General features: G+C 39.8%; 1 protein-coding gene across 1 annotated transcript in view; it reads left to right on the top strand.

The window, feature by feature from the left end:
- FSHR (follicle stimulating hormone receptor) overlaps positions 1-18630 on the top strand; it is an 85370-nt gene extending 66740 nt beyond the window's left edge. Inside the window, exons 5-10 of the mRNA XM_017829331.1 lie at positions 1222-1262; positions 1895-1972; positions 5695-5763; positions 5878-5952; positions 10726-10911; positions 16908-18630. Of these exons, the coding sequence (XP_017684820.1) occupies positions 1222-1262; positions 1895-1972; positions 5695-5763; positions 5878-5952; positions 10726-10911; positions 16908-18135 (1677 nt within the window). The 3' untranslated portion in view covers positions 18136-18630. The remainder of the gene's footprint in view (positions 1-1221; positions 1263-1894; positions 1973-5694; positions 5764-5877; positions 5953-10725; positions 10912-16907) is intronic.
- Positions 18631-19145: the final 515 nt, after the last annotated feature.

The raw sequence follows: 19145 nt of genomic DNA, 5'->3' as shown, positions 1-19145 counted from the left end.
CTGGATGGCCCAGGGGACAGTAACAGCCTTTTACTACTCTTTCACAAGTTGAAAACCAAATCAGGATGGTGGCAGTGGAAATTTATTGCCACCTGGTGACAGTTTTCTGGCCAGCATGGGAAGAGTCACTGATCTCAGAGCCGTGTTCCATGAAAGGTGGCCACATCACAGAAGAAAGAAAAAAAAAAAAAAGAAAAAACTCTAAACTCAGGGAATTATCTTTACCATGCCTTTTTCTCCCCTTGCAGTAAAACCGTCCAGAGAATGAAAATTTTTTTCTATAGAAAATTCAAGTGCCAACAGGGAACAAAAATATTTGTGTAAAATTCTGTGTGAAAACAAGCTATTTTTCTGTTAAAGCACCTTTTATTCTGTTAAAAAATGCATATCAGAAAAAGACTGATTTTTTTTCACCAAAAAAAATTTTGACATATATTTTTCAATCAGTTCTTAGTATAATTCAAAGCATTCTTTTGGACAAGATTTATTGTTAATTCACATGCAAAGTTCTGCATCTTCAGATATTCGATAGGAAGATTTCTAGCTGCAGAAACATTAATCCTGCAATTGTCCTAGTTGTAGTCATTAATATAAAGAAAACTGCATATAAAACATAGAGAGAGATGTCTGACTATAGTATACATACATATAAGACAAGAAATCTATTTCTGTAATACACTTGACATAGGTAATTCTGAGAACTTTGCTCCTCAAAACCATCAAGCAAATGCATCAGAGCCTTCCACCTGTATCCCTTGGTATCCCTAGTCTTAACTAGAGTGGAATTACTGTGTCCTGCAGAGCAGGAGTTATTTGGTGCTTTTTTTCAGGTGAAACTCCTCACTTTCCTGCAAGAATAAGAAGACCTTGATACCATTTGAGTCCCAAACTAGGCCTTGGTTCAAACCCTGGTCCCATTGGAGTCAATAAGAAAATTACCATTGCCTTCAGTTGTGCCAATATTTAAGTCCCAACAATAGGTTTGGATAGGGCATTGATATTTATAAAGGGCTCGTGCAGATCCTTAGCAGAGGGATACAGTTTTCTTGTATGGGTACCTTGCTCCCTCCCTATTCCTGCCTCTGCTGACCTCAGTTTGCAGAATGAAGCCTCTCTGTAAGTGTCACTTAATAAAGAGTTGTGGCTGCATGAGATAATTTTGGAACCACGCTTAATTTCAAGCTTTGCGGACAATTAATTTCGTTCTGTGCTTTCCAACAGAAACAGCATGGAAACAGCCATATCCCCAGTCTAAATTATGAGTAATACTATTTAACTTCTTTGAGGCCTATTTTGAGCCAGCAACAGAACGTTCCTTTTTTTCGTATCAGCCACAACTGACGAAAGACAGAAATTCCTACTTGTCAGTTCAACCAACTGCATTGGCAGGGCTCTGTGTCTTAAGTTCTTAAGCATATACAAAGCTTATAAGCAACCCTGTTGACATCAGCAGGGGAATGATTCATGGGCTGGTAGGTACCCTGCTGAATCAGGCCAAAAAGGCTAATGGTTTTCCTTCTTCTGGCTGGGAGGCTGTGAGAAGGGGTGGCCTCACAGCCCCTCAGATTGCATTTTCTGGGTAGTATGTTTGCTGGAGGAACTATTTCATCCACCTCAGGGTTATAGACCTGCACTTTTATGCATTTTAATGACTTCAGTCTATTTGGAAGGAAAGTATGGGGGTGTTGGAAAGGTTTTGTTCCATCCGTTTTTATCAGGAAGATTTGTGCTCTGCAAAAAAAAAAAGTCTTGAAAACTTACATCATTACCCTCAGCCTATAGTACTTCCTCAGATTGAATGTAAGGGAAAATACTGTGTTTGAAACAGCATATTGTATTGAAAGGCTCACAGAAGTACAAAAAGGTGTAGTATCTAATGTATTTTATTTTTCAGGGATATTCAAGACAATATCAATATACGAGTAATTGAAAGAAATTCATTCATGGGCCTGAGTTCTGAAAGCGTGATTCTGTGAGTAGACGTAGAAAATTCATTATTCTCCTTGTTACCTCATTTCTTTTCCAGAGCAGGGTCAACAAAACCAGGAGTTGAGTACTATTTCATACACTTCCAAATTCAATTTGATGTTTTAGATTTCTCCCCTGCCCCTGAGATCTCTGTATTCTGTTTTCCTGACATGAAAAAAATTAATGTTTTGGGGTTTTTTTGATGTGTTCTAGTCCTACTCTTTATTTTAAAAGCACAGCAGAGAGCAAATTTAGTAATTACTGATGTCAAGGTTAAACACCTACAGCAACAGTCCATGTGATACAAATTGTGTTCAAGAGGATGGCATGACTCATAAATATTTACTTGCAGACATACCATTCAAAGATGTTTATTACTTGGACAAAACATATGTAGATGTTGTGGAAATGTGGTATATTTGTACGCAATGTTAATGCATTGATACAGGCTGGTTCATAATGCAGTTTCAAGCTGCATGGTTAGATGACTCTACATTTGACTTGAATAGTCATGTATTTTAATGAACTAGCTGGCTTCTTTGATCCTTTCTGTCTGTATATCAAAACATACTGTTTCCTTGCTAACAAGCTGCCTTCATTTCACCTATGAAGTGGACAGACTGGAAAAATTTCCCCCTCTGTGTGTGTGGTTTACCTCACATACTGAAGCAGACAAGCAAGATTTGAATTGAGTGATTGGGTTTACGTTGATTTTGGTGGGAGCAAGATCAGACCATCAATAATTGAAGAAAGGCCAGTAGCAGGTCACTTAGCTTTATCTCTCCTTTTCCCCCATCAATTATGCAGAACCTCTGTCTACTTCAAGTTCTGAAGTTTTAAATACAGACACACAGACACATACACACAAAGGTTTCCCAAATATATATTCAAGTAATGACATTGCAAGTACACTGGTTCATCTTCTCTCCTGTAATGATAATATTAGCTGCTCAGGTGGGACTTTGTATTTTCAGAGCACTGCCCAACAAGTACTGTGTATTTCCATAATACCACTAAGGGATGAGATACATATCCCAGATTTTTGCTGTGCTTTGACCTCTCTTTGCCACTTGAGCAGATGGAATTGACTTCTCTTTTCTCCCCAGAATGTCTCATTGCTTATATCAGGAAGAAATTCTTTACTGTGAGGGTGGTGAGGCACTGGAACAGGTTGCCCAAAAAAGTTGTGTGTGCCCCATCCCTGGAAGTGTTCAAGGCCTGGTTGGATGGGGCTTTGAGCAACCTGGTCTAGTGGAAGGTGTCCCTGTCCACAGTAGGGAGTTCGGAACTAGGTGATCTTTAAGGTCCCTTCCGGTCCAAACTATTCTATGATACTATGATAGAATTACTGACTGGGTATTGAAGGATAGTCCTTTCTGAGGACTTAAGGCTGCTGGTTTGTTAGCAAAATTGGTCTGGTGATGTATCATGTCCACTTCCAGCTGCTTTGCCCTGCCTCCTCAACAGCCCCATTGCCATGAGCTCCCAGCACCCACCAGTGTGTGCAAGAGCAGCAAGAGTTGTGTAAGCAGACCTGGCCACCACCACCCTTGTTAGGTGATGTCCTGACTTTGCTGTGGTTCTGCCCTGGGACAGAGGCCCTGCATGTGCCCTTTGAGAGTCTCTGATTAGGTTTTCCTTGTGCTGTGGTGAACTTAGCTCATTTTAGACCCATATTTGCTGATTTTCTGTTCAAAACTGAAGTCACAGCAACCCAACAGGAACTTTTGTTTAAATATCATTTAGTGAAACCTGACATGTCAAGATGATTAAAATTACCCAGAATCCACTAAACCCCCAGATTCTACAGAGAAACAATTTTAATAGGTTTAGCTGTGGCAGGCTCTGAATTTATTTAAGCCAGTAATTTGGATTGCATCTGAACTTACGCTATGCATGGGATCAGCACAGGTGGGAACTGAGGATACATATGATAATAAAGTGCTAGAAATTTATGGAAGAAATTCACCTTGCTACCAGATCTGCATAGGCTCTAAGATAGGTCTTTCCTGCCCTGAAATATTGTGTAAATGGTACCTCAGGGGCAGTGACCTCCTGAACTGGGAGAATTTTAAAGCATGTTTTAAAAGCCTACTATAGCCATGAAATGGTGAGTAAAAGCCCCTAATCCAAGCTCTGGATCTTTTCATCCATTGTCACCTGTTGCTAATATAAGATTTAGTGGAGTCAGTAAGAATGCTGGTTGAAGTGAGGAGAGAATTTCTCTCAAGAAAAATTTGTCTATAAGTACTATAATGAGGTCTTGGGATTTAGATAAATTTTTTTTTGCCTTTTTACTATTCCAGTGCTATTAGACAAAGTGACAGGTGTGTATAGTCCACCCTGTATGGCAACAGTGACTCTTTTTTACGACCTTAGTATCTCATTGCATTAGCATCATGTTCAGTAAGAGAATGCAGCTAAGTGCTAATACTGTGATTAAAAACATATATATCAGCTTGGCAGCTACAAATGGATAGGATCAATTTAATATAATAAATGTTTAAATGCTGTAAGCAGGGACATGTCTCTCCTCTGTGCCTGCTCACTCATGTCTAATAGTGCTTGCAAGTGAAGGGGACGGTGACAGTTCTCCTGATCCGACCTGACAGACATTATAGACACAGAGCTGTGTACATCTGCCTGTCATGGTCAAAAGAGTAATCCTTTCGGCCAGACCCTTAACTGATTTTCCTGCTGACCTTAGTTCACCACCTCAGACCTTAGATAAGTGGGTCACTTGCATGCTCAGCTTTCAAAGTGAGTTAGGAAAAAAATGTCCAAGTTTGCTGACAGTTTAATTAAATCAGGCCATTTCTGCCATCAATCAGACCTGTCATTGCCTGTTGGAGAGGGCGTGAGCTGCAAAATGACGTTTAAAGTGAGATGAAAGATTGCACCATAAAGATGATAAATATAACTGACCCAAATGTAAATTTTTAGGACCGTGAAGGTTCAGAGGGAAGGACGTTAAACGTTAATTAGGTAATGCACTGGAGTAAAAACTTGGCAGAAAGCCCCAGGAGCATCAATTCCCAGTTTCATTACCTGTGTCTCCTTTTGGGGGAAGAAGCCTGGGGAGGTGGGACTGGGGCAACAGAGCAGGCAGGGAGTGTAATTTGTCAAGGAAGCAGACGCATCAGGAATCACCCACTTTCCACAGCAGTTTGGCACCACTGCCACCCCTATTCTGCCCTCCTGCCTGGCTCAGTACAGTCAGTCTCCCTCCTCCACCTGCCTAGCTGAGCATGTGAGACCATGGCAAACAGCAGACTTTTTTCTCTAATAGCTGGCAAAGATTAAGCCATGGCTCAGAGCTTCAAAAGAGTCTTGCTAAATAGTAAAACTAAGCGTCACTGACAGCGCCAACAGGAAAGATCCTGGTCTCACCCCTCTTGGGATTAACCTGGAACAGCCACACCAGCTCCTCTGCAGCCTTCCCAGTAGAGCCATGAGCAGTGCCAGCATCTTCACCAGCTCTGTCCTTACTTCAGAAACTTACTCTAGCTGTCATCTCTGATGGTAGCACTCGTCTGCCCTATTCGTGTCATGTCTTTGTCCAAATATTGGGATTTTACCAGCCAGTATTCATAGAAATTTCACTGTTTCAATATCCGTTTAACAATTTTATTTGCTTGAGATCCCTTTCACTGCTTTGAATTACATACATTTTGGTCATGAAGCATGAATAAGAACACAGCTCTCTTTTTCTTTTCTCTATTGCAGATGGCTAAATAAAAATGGAATTCGGGAAATTGAGAATCATGCATTTAATGGAACATATCTGGATGAGCTGTAACTATTTCTGTTGTTTACTATTCTGAAAAGTGATAATTAGAAGATAGTAACTGCTGCAAGATTTATTTTTTTTATCTCAGATTGTTTCAGAATAAATATTGTGTTTTTCAGAAATCTAAGTGATAATCACAACCTAGAAAAATTGCCAAATGAGGTCTTCCAGGGAGCCAATGGGCCTGTTGTTTTGTAAGTAATATTTGGACAATACTTTTCTCATTACTGACTACCTAGAAAAGATCAGAGAAGAACATACGAATGCCAGTATGGATTTCAACATCTCACAAACCTTGAGCTTCAAAACCAGACATGTAGTTCTGAATATACTAAAAAAAAAAAAAATCAGTCTAGATCCTTATTTTCACTTTGTCCTCAAGGTTTTGAAGTCTTTCAAGTGAGAGATTTAGATTAAGATTCCTCTCCATGGTTGATTAAACTGTGTAAGAGAGTAGTACTTTTGCTTTTGGTTATTTTTCCAGAGAAAAATGCTTTTGGTATTTGTTTGAGCAAAATGAAGAATAGGTGAGTGGTTCTCAGTGCTTAAATCTGGATTACTTGCCACTGAAGTTCTGCCCCTGTATCTGTGAAGCTTAATTCTAAAGAAAAATTCCTATCCTACAGTGTTAGGGACTGGGATGTCCCATCTCCTGTAGAGATAGGTATGAGACATCCCACAGTTACAACAGGATGGTGGGTGGTGAAATGGAAATTGAGATCTCAGCAGTAGAGAATTCAGCAGTAGGATGCTCAGGAATCTCAGTAACCATTATCTCAAACCATGGTTTGCCATGGGGTCTGAAAATGCCTGTGACTGTGCAGAACTGCTTGTTTTCCTTAGCTCAAACCACAACATGTAAGAGCTGCAACAGAGATGTAGGAGCCCTTTTTTGTCTCACCCATTTGTCAGAACATTTCTCTCTTCCCATCTATCCCGCTTATCCAGAGAGGACTAAAAGTCACCCAGAAAGAGTGAAAGGGGTCATTGGAGCTCTTGCAAGATTTTACACAGGTGTTAGAGTGGTTAAAAATCTAAAACGGAAGGAGAAAAATTAACCCTGAGTTCAGTCCAGAGCTCTTCTGAAGGCATTTTGTTTCCACATTGTGATGGCCAGTGCACCTATGATATAAAGAGCTATGGTGTGGGTTACTGCATTCTGTTTCACTTCCCTCACTTCCTAAAAGCGTCTTCATTCTTTGGAAAAGACTGCCAGTGGAGCATCTTTTCATCAGTAATGTCAGAGATGTTTCTTAGGAAAATCATTGTTTCCTGTAGCAAAAAGTAAATGCATTTTCTTTGCAAGCTATAACTGATACGGTCATATTCTGGATGTTTATCAATTGATTTGCCTGTGGTTGAGATTCATTTGATAGTTCAATTTCTAACACTGAGTTATTTGCGTAAAAAGTTTTCTGTTCCATTACCAATACATCCACTATTCCATGGATGGGAAATTACCTTTTTTATCCTGGATGAGATCATGAAAGAAGAGCCTTCTTGCTCATCCATCTGCGTAGTGTACACCAGGGATGCACTTTCACTTGTGGAATGATTGACCCATAATCATATCTTTGCTGGGAGAAATAGTTTTGCTGCAATCAAATCCATGTTGCAGACTGCAATGTTTTATTAGAATGAACATCGGGGGGTTTAACTCTTGACCTTCTTAAACCAGTGTTCTACAGTCAATTAGTTTCAACTTCTATTTTATAATTCAGAGTATTAAAATAATGTGAAAGATACAGAAATAATCAGAAAGCACCAATCTTAGCCCTTGTACAGACTACAGAGTTTCACAAATCAATTCCTCTCTCAGACTTACTGCTCTTAGCTGAATTATAATATCTCTTTTGGATAGACATCAAGTTTTGAATTAAAAGATTTCAGTGCTGACAGTAGGCAAGTAAATCCAGCAGCTAATAAATCCCACACTTGTACATATTGCTTCTATACAGAAATACACTGTGTTTCCAGCTTGGAGTTTCATAGCTTCAGTTTTCAGCCATATTGTTTCATTTAATTGTTTTCTGCTGCTCTCAGAGCTGTAGTGGCTTACACCAGCTTTTGCTGGTGCCCTTAGTTCTCTGACTGTGTCCTATGGGAAACCCACCTATGGGGGCTACAGGAGAGTTCCAGTTCAACAGCTCAACAGCCGAGTCCCTGAAACGCAGCCAGAGATCAGTTTAGATACATGGAGAAAATCCTCACCAACCACTTTACTGCCCTCTGCTTTCTGCTCCAGCAGCTATTTCCCACCATTTCTGTATGTGCCTTTCAAACCTCATCAGCTGGTCAGTATTTTTGCTAATCCAACAGAGACTTCCAGTGGGAAAGGGAAGTGACTGGAAGAGAAGTCAGATTCATTTTCCTGTTCCTGCACCAGCTGCTGTCAAGGCTGATGACTAACAGCCAAGCAGAAATAATACAGGAACACATATTCCAATTGGTGATGCCTTGTGGTTTGATTTCCTATTGCCACTTTATGATCTTGTTCATCATGATTATTTAACTTATCAAACCTCTAACTAGAGAGCAACATCCCAAAGAACTTCTACACTGAAGTCTGTGTGTGGTAACTCAGTGGAGTAAGTTACTGAACCACCCTCACAATGTCTATGTTTGCTGTTTGGGGGCATGCCAGTGGTCTATTGATAACTGTCCCTCACAGACATACCAAAAAACCCCTGCAGGAGTTTGCAAATCAAATTCCCTAACTCAATTCTATTTATGTGCAATAATTAACATAAAAAGAAAAATTGTTAAAATAAGAATAAAATATTTTTGTGGGAAAAAAATTTAATATTTATGAAATTATTTAAAAATTATGAGAGACCCAGTAACCTTTTTGCTATTTTTAAGTCCAAGTGGTATTCCTATTCATATTTGCTCATTATTTCCACTCATTGTAATAACAGTTTGGATTTGGTAACAATTTTTAGCTAACAAGACAAAGAAAACATTTTCCATATTCTTTTTCAGAATTATGAAGTTTCACATGCTCTTAATGGTGCCATGAGTGATGCTGTCTGTGGATTTAGGCAGAAAACTGCTGTTTAGTTGTTGGCTCGTGAGCATATACTCTGGGTGACAGTTTTCATTAGGCAGTGCATTAAGGGCAATAGTCAGCCCATGTGAAAATCGAGACTGCTCATTGCAATCTAATTACCTCTTCAAGTGTCCAAGTCAGAAATGGATAGCCTAAAATTTCTCATTGGTTGCTGTTTTCAGCTCCTGTAAGAAACAGACCCAGGACCTCAGAACCCTCTCTGTGAGAAGTGTGGCTTCTCTCATTCTGCCCTGCAGAAGTTCATAGTATTTTTGAATACACTGGTCTATTTTCCCTTCCAGTAGAAATTATGGCCCTAGGTCAAGGCAGTGAAGGGGAGTCTGTGTTTGCTCCTCTGCTATCACAGTTCATGGTCCAGTTGTTGAAGGTGGTACATTCCTTTAGAGCCTGGATGTAGGCACAGCATGAACACATCATCTTTACCCAACACCAATTTTACAAACCACTTTATCAGCTGCCTGTGAATTTGTTAGGTTTGGCTGGAGTTCAAACAGAGCCCTTCCCTGGCATTAATTTTGTTTCTTAAACCAGAGAACAGAGATGTAAATGTGTGTATGGTACATAGCAACTGTCTAAACTTCGTTACATGCTGCTAAAACCTGGTCTCCCCCTCACAAGACACCACTCTACTGTATTAAAACGATAATAAAAACAATTTGTGCAGTTGGGTAATAGAGATCAAATAACATATTGTCCTGACATCATACTGTTACAGATGAATTGAAAACCGTATCTTCAAGGGGACATGGAGAAAACTACAAATATTCTCAGTTTAATTCCCCGATTAAGGAAAAATTCTGTCTTTTGTTGGAGAATTAAGAGCAGAGCAGCCTCAGCAAATACTGTAGCCTGGATCAGTCTCAGCCCATAAGTGCACAAAGGACTAAGGGAGGAGGACAGGGTGATTTTGTGCAGTTCATGTTTACCTTTTAAGAGAAAGAAGTGTGTTCTCATGCTGTCATGATCCAAGGGACACAGTCTGTGCCCCAGTGAGGGAAAGCTGGAGACATTTTGCCCCAGCTGTTACACCCTGAAGCTATGGGGAAGGATTCCCAAATATCTCAGCCTGGAGATGGAGCACACTTGGTCCTTCTTCCCTGCATGGCACAAGTCAAGATTTAGTGTTTGCAGAATGTGTTTCCTTTTAAAAGCCCCTCTAATGGTCTCTTTAATACATTCATGGGTGCTGGTTTCATCGCTGCCTCTGATAGCCTGTCCAACACAGTAATTGCCTTCCACATAAATACACCTCTCCTAACCTCCTGTAATCTTGTCCCATTCTTTGCTTCAGTCTGTGCTGTATTTGTTTTTTAAACCTCTGGGAATGTTTTGTTGGTTTGGGTTTTTTGTTCCTAACAATCTGAACAATGTCACCCCTGTCTGTCTTTAATCTCCTTCTCTTTCTAATGAGCACAAAACCTGATATACCCAACCTGTCCTCACATCTGTACCCCCATGTGAGCTTCTTTCTTTGTGTTTATTGCTTTTTCCACAACAGCCTTCCCATGATGTGATGATCATACAGCAAACTTCTACTGCGATTTCATCAGCCTTGTTTATCCTGTAAGAGTATTTTGGGATGATTGTTGCATTTACTGGGTATTTACTAAACCCAGTATCATATGGTGCTAATGGTTTATGTCTCTGTTAATTCTTACCCAGAACACTATGGGACTTTTTTCTTTATTTCTCACAGACTAACATCGTTTGATTGTTGTTTGCAATGCATATTAGTTCAGTTTGCTGGAGGAACACCTAATTTTTCACCGGATCCTTTTTTAGTGTATATTTCCAGGTGATCTGTTTCCAACCACTACTCTGAGAATGAGTAGGACAGACTGTTGTTGAGCAGAAGTAAATTTGCCTTTTACCAAGATTTTCATCTGTTTTCTTAAAGGGATATTTCAAGCACGAAAATCAGTTTCCTGCCAAGTCATGGATTAGAACTCATTAAGAAGCTAAGAGCAAGATCTACACACAATTTAAAAAAGCTTCCTGATCTAAGCAAATTTAGATCTTTGATTGAAGCAAACTTCACGTATCCTAGCCATTGCTGTGCATTTACAAACTGGAAAAGACAAAAGTAAGTGATTTAATTTGCTTTTCTTCGTGGCGCTTTTCAGCATTTGATAGTAAATTAAATAAAATTCTTCAAAGTCTGGATAGAAAAGGTCTCTTTAGAGCAGGTAAGTAAATGGATAGAAATAAATAAATACACAATACATACAGGTTTTTGCATGCTACACAGTGTACTGCCTCCACATTACAGGGAATTGTTAAGTTCTAATAGCTGTGTTAGCTTACCATCAGTATTTTCCCCAGCTGCAGCTCTGTCCCCACCTATTGTAGGCCCATGTTTCACTGGATCTGCTGTCCTGGATCAGCCTGGTGCCATGCTGAAAACATTAAACAGAAAAAGTTTGATAACTTTTCAGGAGGTAGCTGGAGAGAAAGCCGTGTTTGCAGAGAAACTGGTCAATACTTGTCCATCGATTCAGGAGGGTAACAGGACCACTGAGTGATGCAAAATACTGTTCTCTCAGAAAGCCTCACTGATATTGGAACACTGTCAAGCCAAGCATCAGAGATACCTTATCTGTTGAGTTGACATCGACAATGTTTTTGGACGTGACTTCTGAAATGGTTAACCTAGAGTAGATCCATTTTACCCAAATCAACAGAGGACCTGAGGGAGGGTATGGTGTCTTTTTAGACTCCAGTTGTAATTCTCCATGCTTATCTTAATTTTCCATTAGTGAGCTGCAGTGAGACTTCAGGTATCAATGACTCTTTTTGAGTATTTTCACCTGCTCAGGCAGTCTTGAAACGTACACTTCAAGTAGTTAATGAGCCTCCTGAATTTGTGCCACTGGAAAACATGAGGAGCTGATACCTATGGAAACCCCTGTTATTGTTTGAAGTTCTTCCTTTACCGGATGTCCTGAAAGACTTGAACTTTGCCATGGCAGAAAAAAAAAAAAAGTCATGAACCATTGTTATAAATCAAGACATCATCTTCAGAAGTTGCATAAAACTTCAAAGAACAGTAAAACCATGCAGAAAAAGCATAAACTGTTAGTAGCTTCTATTTTAACACTTAAAATAACCATTTATTTTACTTTTAGCATTGTATTGTCACCAAACAATGGAAGATAACTGAGTTGCTTGTGCTGATAGCTAATAAATATCACCTACGTGTGTTTGCAAAACTGTCTGCGTAAAGAATGCAAGTGCGATGCCGGAGACTGCAGGGATAAGGGAAGTATCTGACAGAATCCATCTCCCATTGTCCATTTTTGTTCCAAAATGCTAAACTGTTCACTAGAACAATTTATCAGCAGTTTTCACATACTTGTGCAGTCTTATGCAGACACAGTGCTCGATAACTTATATGTAGGAATGGGTCCAGTCCTTCCAGCCCCGATGACAAAGTGGTGTGTTCCAATGAGTCCAATGAAAGCATGTTTAATCCTGAATCTGCAAAGGAATGTTGATGTCACTACGATTCATATTTTTGAAGGTACTTGGCTTCTGGGCTGCTTGGGCCTAAACAGGACCCAAATCACAGAATCCACTCTTTAAATTAGGCAACTGGACTTTTCAAAAACAGAGTAAGAGTTGCTATTGAAGGAAGGCTACAGGAGGAAACAGTCCTGATCGTGTGGTAAGCTGCCAGTATCTAGTCCCCTCACTTGGGCTTTAAAATAACTTCCTTGTCACACACTCATCCCAGGGAGCTGAAGACCATAACACTTACTTTTCTCCCTGTATAGCCCCTCTTTTGGAGGCCTTTGCCCTGGCAGGCAAGAAGCCAAGGAGAACATAAAACATCGCGCTTTCCACAGCTCGGGTAAGCGTAATTTTGCAAAGAAATGCCAACAAACCTGTGCAGAGCTCACACAATCTAGGTAAGGATGGCCAACAAGCTGGGCTGGAGTAACACGCAGTGGTGGGGCTGCTTCTGGAGAAGTTTGGTCACAACTTCAGTCTCCTATAATATCAGGTGTGATGCAATGGGGAGAAATAATATGTAAGTTGGAGATGCTCTTGTTTATGACACATGATATAGGACTACTTGAATGAATGTGGCCATGAACTGTACAACCCTGGTCAACAGAACAAAATTGAATGTATTTATATATGTCTTTAATAGTTACCAGATGTATTTTTTACTAAATATTAAGTATAAACAGAAATTTACTAGAATTTTTCTGTTAGCTGCTTTTTAACATAATTAAAAATGGTAATTTCTTTCATACAGTCATGTGTCTTGTACTGAAATTGGTGGGAAACTAACATCCTTTCTCCACCTTAAAGAGAGAAAATGGATACATGTGTTCAGTTTGAATACTGAAGATATTACAATACACTTCAAAAGAGATGAGTCACACATAGAGTACCTACACCAACTTTCATTTCAAAGCAATTTTCATGACAGCTGGCACAAGTTGTGAGTGCACTGAAGGCTGCTCAGGCTGTTTAAAAGTTATTAATAGTTTGTATAGTGCTTGATCACACAACATGTAATATTTTTTTGGCAAGAGCTGTACTTGGTTCAGTGCTGCAGCATCACTTGTGGTGGTGGGAACCATGATGTGTCCTGACTTGTCATGCACCTTCACAGGAGACAATCATTATTCTGTGACTATCTGGCTCTCAGAATACTTCCAGGTAGTCCAGGGAGTGTAAAAAGGATACCTCATCACCCTTCAGAAGTGCATTTCTAAGGATCACAGCAGCAGCTGCTGTTCACATGGGAACTCTGGGAAGGAATTAAAACAGGGATGTGTGGCCCCTTTCTGGCTGCCAGTTTATGTTAGATTTTCCCTCTTTGACACTTTTGCAGCACTCAAACTCTTAGAAAAAATAAATTGCCATAGCAAATCCTGGTTGGTCACCTCCCCCAAATCTGTCTGCACCAGAGAACAGGTGCTGTCATGATAATGGGAAGCTTAAACCTGTTACAGCGACGGTGCTTTCCAAATTTTGGAGAAGGTCGAATCAAGCTCTGCCAGTCTGAGGCACGAATTTTAAGATAATTTTGATGTTTTCCCCATTCTCGTAAGGACTATATGCTAAATATTGATCTGTGAATTGATCATGCTTGAATATTGTGATGCTGACCTAACAGAAGGTAAGCTGCATTCTTAAGTCTGGTACAGTGTGTTGAACTCCCTCACATTTTTCTGTGACTGGAAAATAATATCCTTGAAGTGTGTATAGGGCAGAGGTTGGATGTTAAAACTCTCAACTTGACATATACCATTATGAACTTCAGTAAGCTTTTGGTTTTCTTTGACATAAAGATCGCCTTCTACCAAAAAGAATGACATTGATATGACTCTGTCCTTACACTTGATCGTTATTCTTCAGAGGACCTGTCACTTAAAATCCTACTTTTTCAAAAAATGTGGCAGAATCAGGAGTCATGTTTGGGCCTTGTCTCATGAGAACATACTATCAGTTGCTCACAACTCACCTGATGTCACCTTTTGGTGAGAATGATTGGTTTGAGATAGGGCTTAATACAGAACCTAGGTTAAGACTATTTGTTCTGCTGAGCATGTTTCTCAGCACACAAAATCCTGCTGTCACCAGTTCCAGACAAAGCACATAAAATAACAACTTGTACAAAGGTAGTAATTTTTGTTTATTTTTGTCAGAGCACTCTGTCAATTTCAATTTTATTCTCTAAGTTGTCCTTTCTCTAGTTTATTTTTCTAGTTTACTTGAGCAAAATAATGCTAAACAGTAACAGAGTTTTACAGAGTGAATAAGTGGAGTGTATTACAATACCCACAGCCTCAAAAGGAGGCAAGGACCCACCCATCCCAAGGTTTTGACTTGTTGCTCTGAATGCACTGCACAGCCCAAGGAGTAAACATCACAGGGCAAAGATATGGTATGGAGTCAGTATCGGAGGATGCCTCTTCCTTCCCGTGGGATTTCGCAGCTGCCCCTCTTACCTGCTCACAGTACAGGTAACCAGCCTCGTCACCCTCCTCGGAGCAAACACAGCAGCTAACTCCACAGGACCCTGGTTCTACGTGGGACCACTGGCTGTAAAATAATTCAAGAATTAATAAATTGTAATAATCAGAAATATTTAATTGGCCTTACATAGCAGTCTTGCCAGGGAATAGATTTAGGTCCAGGCAGTGCCTCCATAATTTGGGAAAAGGTTTACTTTTAACTAATGCTGAGAAATGATTGGATACAAACATTTCATTCAGTTCATTTATGAAGAACCACCAATGAGTGACTGTTGCACTAAAAATGAGGGACTTTCTGTCCCGTTATTGCTCCTTGGAAGCCTATATTCCCTTTCAGCTAGAGAACTGTTGATATATTGATCAATACAGTGGACCCTTCACTCATCCTTATGCGAGTAGAACACAGGGGAGCAAAATGTAATGCCTTGTTATTGCTATTGTGACCTTCATAGTGCATATTTGACCTCACGGAAAATCGGTTTTCTGCCTCAGTTGACAGGCAAGATAAAAAATATTGATAATGGTAGAGGATGTTCAGAACCTCATAGGAAATGTCTCTCACCTTCTGGTGCTGGGCCCTCATTAGTTTTCCTTTCTTGCAGACCTTTTAAACTCAATTTTTGGAAGATATAGTGAGTGCACAAAGTCAAAGGGTAAAATTAGGTTACAAAGAAGAATTCTCCCTTTTAAGCCACTACCAGTTGTTCAAAATTTTCAGCCTAACTTGTCTAGAAAGTTCTTGTCTTGACTGTACTGAAAGTCAGGGTGGAAGATAAGCTGGGGTCCTGTCCTAGAAATTTTACACCTAAATTGCAGTCTGGGTTGTAGATGAACGTAGGCAGAGCTGAACTGTGTTGGTTTTGCAACACATTTTCCCCTGCTTTATTTCCTAACTCGGACTAGGTCTGCATCCAAAACTATGGATTATAAAATCCATAGTTATAAAACGCAAGTTTATGGGACAGCAAACTTCAAAGCCTAGGAGAAGCTGTTGTAAAGTCTGACCCTTCGTTTCATGTCTATTCAGGAATATATCTTGATATTTCTTAACTTGATGGACCTAGTCATCTTTCTATCATCTCAGCCAAAATATTTTTCTTTTGTTTGTCTAGGGATGGAGAAGGGCATAGAGCTAGTACTCTATGAAATAAAACCAAACACAAAACTATCAAAAATACTAGGTTAATCTTCAAAGGCTTTTTTTTTTCCTTGAAACTCTTTTCCTTTATTTACCTGTGCTGCTAAAAATTCTTGGAGTGTTTAAAAAATACTTTCTGGCAGAAACAAAAGCAACTACTTCCATTAAAATGTTGGTTTGATTTGGTTTTGTTTGGCGTGGCTTGGCTTGGGTTTGCTTCGCTTGCTTTCTAATCCATTTTCTTTGAAGAACAGTTTTTAACAAAATGGTCTACCATGTCTTGTGTTCATGTTACCATCTGGCTTCTAGGTATTATCTGGAAGCCTACATGAGCTTATTTGTGTTATTTACTTATGTTACTGGCCAGTAATGTTATGAGATACTAAGAAATAAACAGCACAAACTGGAGGTGTTCTGTGCCCTGATGGAGTTACAGAACTATGCCACAGTGATGGTCAAAACCTCTAGGAAAAAGGGAATTTGAGAATAATATTAAGGGATCATAGCATTATTGTGGTTCAACAGAGTCCTTATGAACACAGATGAATTGACTAATTCTTCAAAGCTCAGTCTTACATTGCTATTCATCATCATGTATTTCCCCCATGCACAAATCAGCTTATCAATGACAGGCTATGTGAGAAATTCAGTTCAAATAAGGGAGGCTTCTTAGAGAGGCTGTTATCCAGGTGGATAACTCTATCATGGGTGTTAGGCAAACATTAGGCTTTTGTTTCCCTTACATTTTATGATGTTTCCAAATCACTTACCTGTTCTTGTAATATTTTATAAATAAGGACCAGCCAGACTACTAATTTCAAGCTCCAGGTAATCTATATAATCAGCTAAACAGAAAAACTGAGCTGTTAATGGAAACTGGATGATTTTGTGTTGTATGCCTCACACTGTGTCTCTTAGCTTCCAACTCCACTCTTTTTACAATTTCAGCACCGAATTACATCCAATATGTATCATGTCTCAGGCCAAGAAAGACCTTAAGGAGCAGCCTGGCGAAAAGCTACAGATACAATCCGCAGCTGAAGATTATGTTTCAAGCTATGGCATAGGATTTGATCCAGCAGAGCATGACTTTGACTACGGTTTATGCAACGAAGTAGTTAACGTAGCTTGCTCACCAAAACCTGATGCTTTCAATCCATGTGAAGATATCATGGGATACAACATTCTAAGAGTCCTGATATGGTTTATCAGCATTTTAGCTATCACTGGGAACATTGTTGTCCTCATTATTTTAATAAGCAGCCAATACAAGCTCACTGTACCTCGCTTCCTGATGTGCAATCTTGCATTTGCAGACCTGTGCATAGGCATCTATCTGTTGTTTATTGCATCTGTGGATATCCAGACCAAAAGCCAGTATTACAACTACGCCATAGACTGGCAAACTGGGGCAGGATGCAATACTGCAGGATTTTTCACAGTGTTTGCGAGTGAACTCTCTGTCTACACACTGACTGTGATCACCCTGGAGAGGTGGCACACCATCACCTATGCCATGCAGCTGCACCGCAAGGTTCGATTGCGTCACGCTGTGATTATAATGGTTTTTGGCTGGCTGTTTGCTTTCACAGTAGCACTTCTTCCCATATTTGGAGTCAGCAGCTACATGAAGGTTAGTATCTGTTTGCCCATGGATATAGAAACACTATTTTCTCAGGCTTATGTTGTATGTCTTTTAGTGTTGAATGTGCTCGCATTTGTGATTATATGCGTGTGCTACATCTGCATCTACTCCACTGTGAGGAACCCCAATGTGATCTCTTCCAACAGTGACACCAAGATTGCCAAGCGCATGGCCATACTCATCTTCACAGACTTCCTCTGCATGGCACCCATATCCTTTTTTGCAATATCAGCCTCACTCAAGGTTCCTCTCATCACAGTGTCCAAATCCAAGATCCTTCTGGTTTTGTTTTACCCCATCAACTCCTGTGCTAACCCTTTCCTCTACGCCATTTTCACCAAGACTTTCCGCAGGGATTTCTTCATTCTGTTGAGCAAGTTTGGTTGCTGTGAAATGCAAGCCCAGATTTACAGAACAGAGACCTCCTCATCTGCTCCTAATTTCCACACAAGAAATGGTCATTGCCCTCCTGCATCAAAAAACAGTGATGGCCCTATTTATTCATTGGTTCCTCTGAATCACTTGAACTGAAACACTTGCATGGATTTGTGTCTGAGGCAGCATGATAATCACTTCCAACAGTGCATTTGAATAATGACTTCAGCATAGCATGTAAATTTATGTTTTATGAGGAAAGAAAAAATTAATTCCACTTTGCTATTTTTGTTCAATGAACAACCATCAGAGATGGCACATCATCTTCATCAGCTCTTGAAGACCAAAATGCCAAAGTCTTCTCATAGAATTACCTTAAGGAAGAAATTAGATCATAAACCAGTATCTCCCACCATGTAGACAGAGATTCCCTTCATTCTAGGAAGATGTTAGCTGCTTATTGAGAATTAAGTAGTGTTTATATACAATTGAAAGAAAAAAATATGTAGCAATGATTTCTTTTCATGTGAAGTGTGTTATAACGATGACAAATAATTAAGGTTTTTTCATTAATTGTACTTCCTGGGCTTGCAGGAGACAGAAGGCCTACTTAAGCCCTCCTTGAGCACAGACTTACTAGGAACAAGAATATCCTGTGTTTCCATTTCTGTTGACCACTGCAGAAGGGCGGAAGACATCTCCAGCTATGCTGATGTTTTCTGTTCCACACTGCATGGACCTGCCTTACTCTGCACAGAAGTGTCGCTTTGGGTGGATCGGCAGGCTCAGAGAAACATATTTCATCTAAGTTTGTCTCTAGAAGTTGGTTTGGTTTGGAGTTTGTTTTCAATGTAAGAAAGCGCAAGAACAAAGGCAGGAGAAACCCCTTATAATAAGGAGGATGTTCTCTCAAGTTGTTCTCACAGAGTTGGGTTGAATTCACTTTTGTGTGTCTGGGCCCCTTGGATATGGCAAGATGGGCCAACAGGCTGCCGTAAGATGATACAAGAGGCAGGTTTACAATACAATGATATTAGTGCATTAACCTACCTGGCCTGTGTAAAGGACAATGGACCTAGGTATGGCTTTTGAAACCCTGAATAAAAGTATAAAAGTTTATGGGAAATCCTAATTTTTTGTAAAATATTTGTAGGATTTCCCCTTCC

This window comes from Lepidothrix coronata, unplaced genomic scaffold (assembly GCF_001604755.1).
Source record: "Lepidothrix coronata isolate B3197 unplaced genomic scaffold, Lepidothrix_coronata-1.0 Scaffold163, whole genome shotgun sequence".
Taxonomy (NCBI): Eukaryota; Metazoa; Chordata; class Aves; order Passeriformes; family Pipridae; genus Lepidothrix; species Lepidothrix coronata.
Note: the sequence above shows the minus strand (reverse complement) of the source record. Positions and strands in the feature narration are given on the sequence as shown.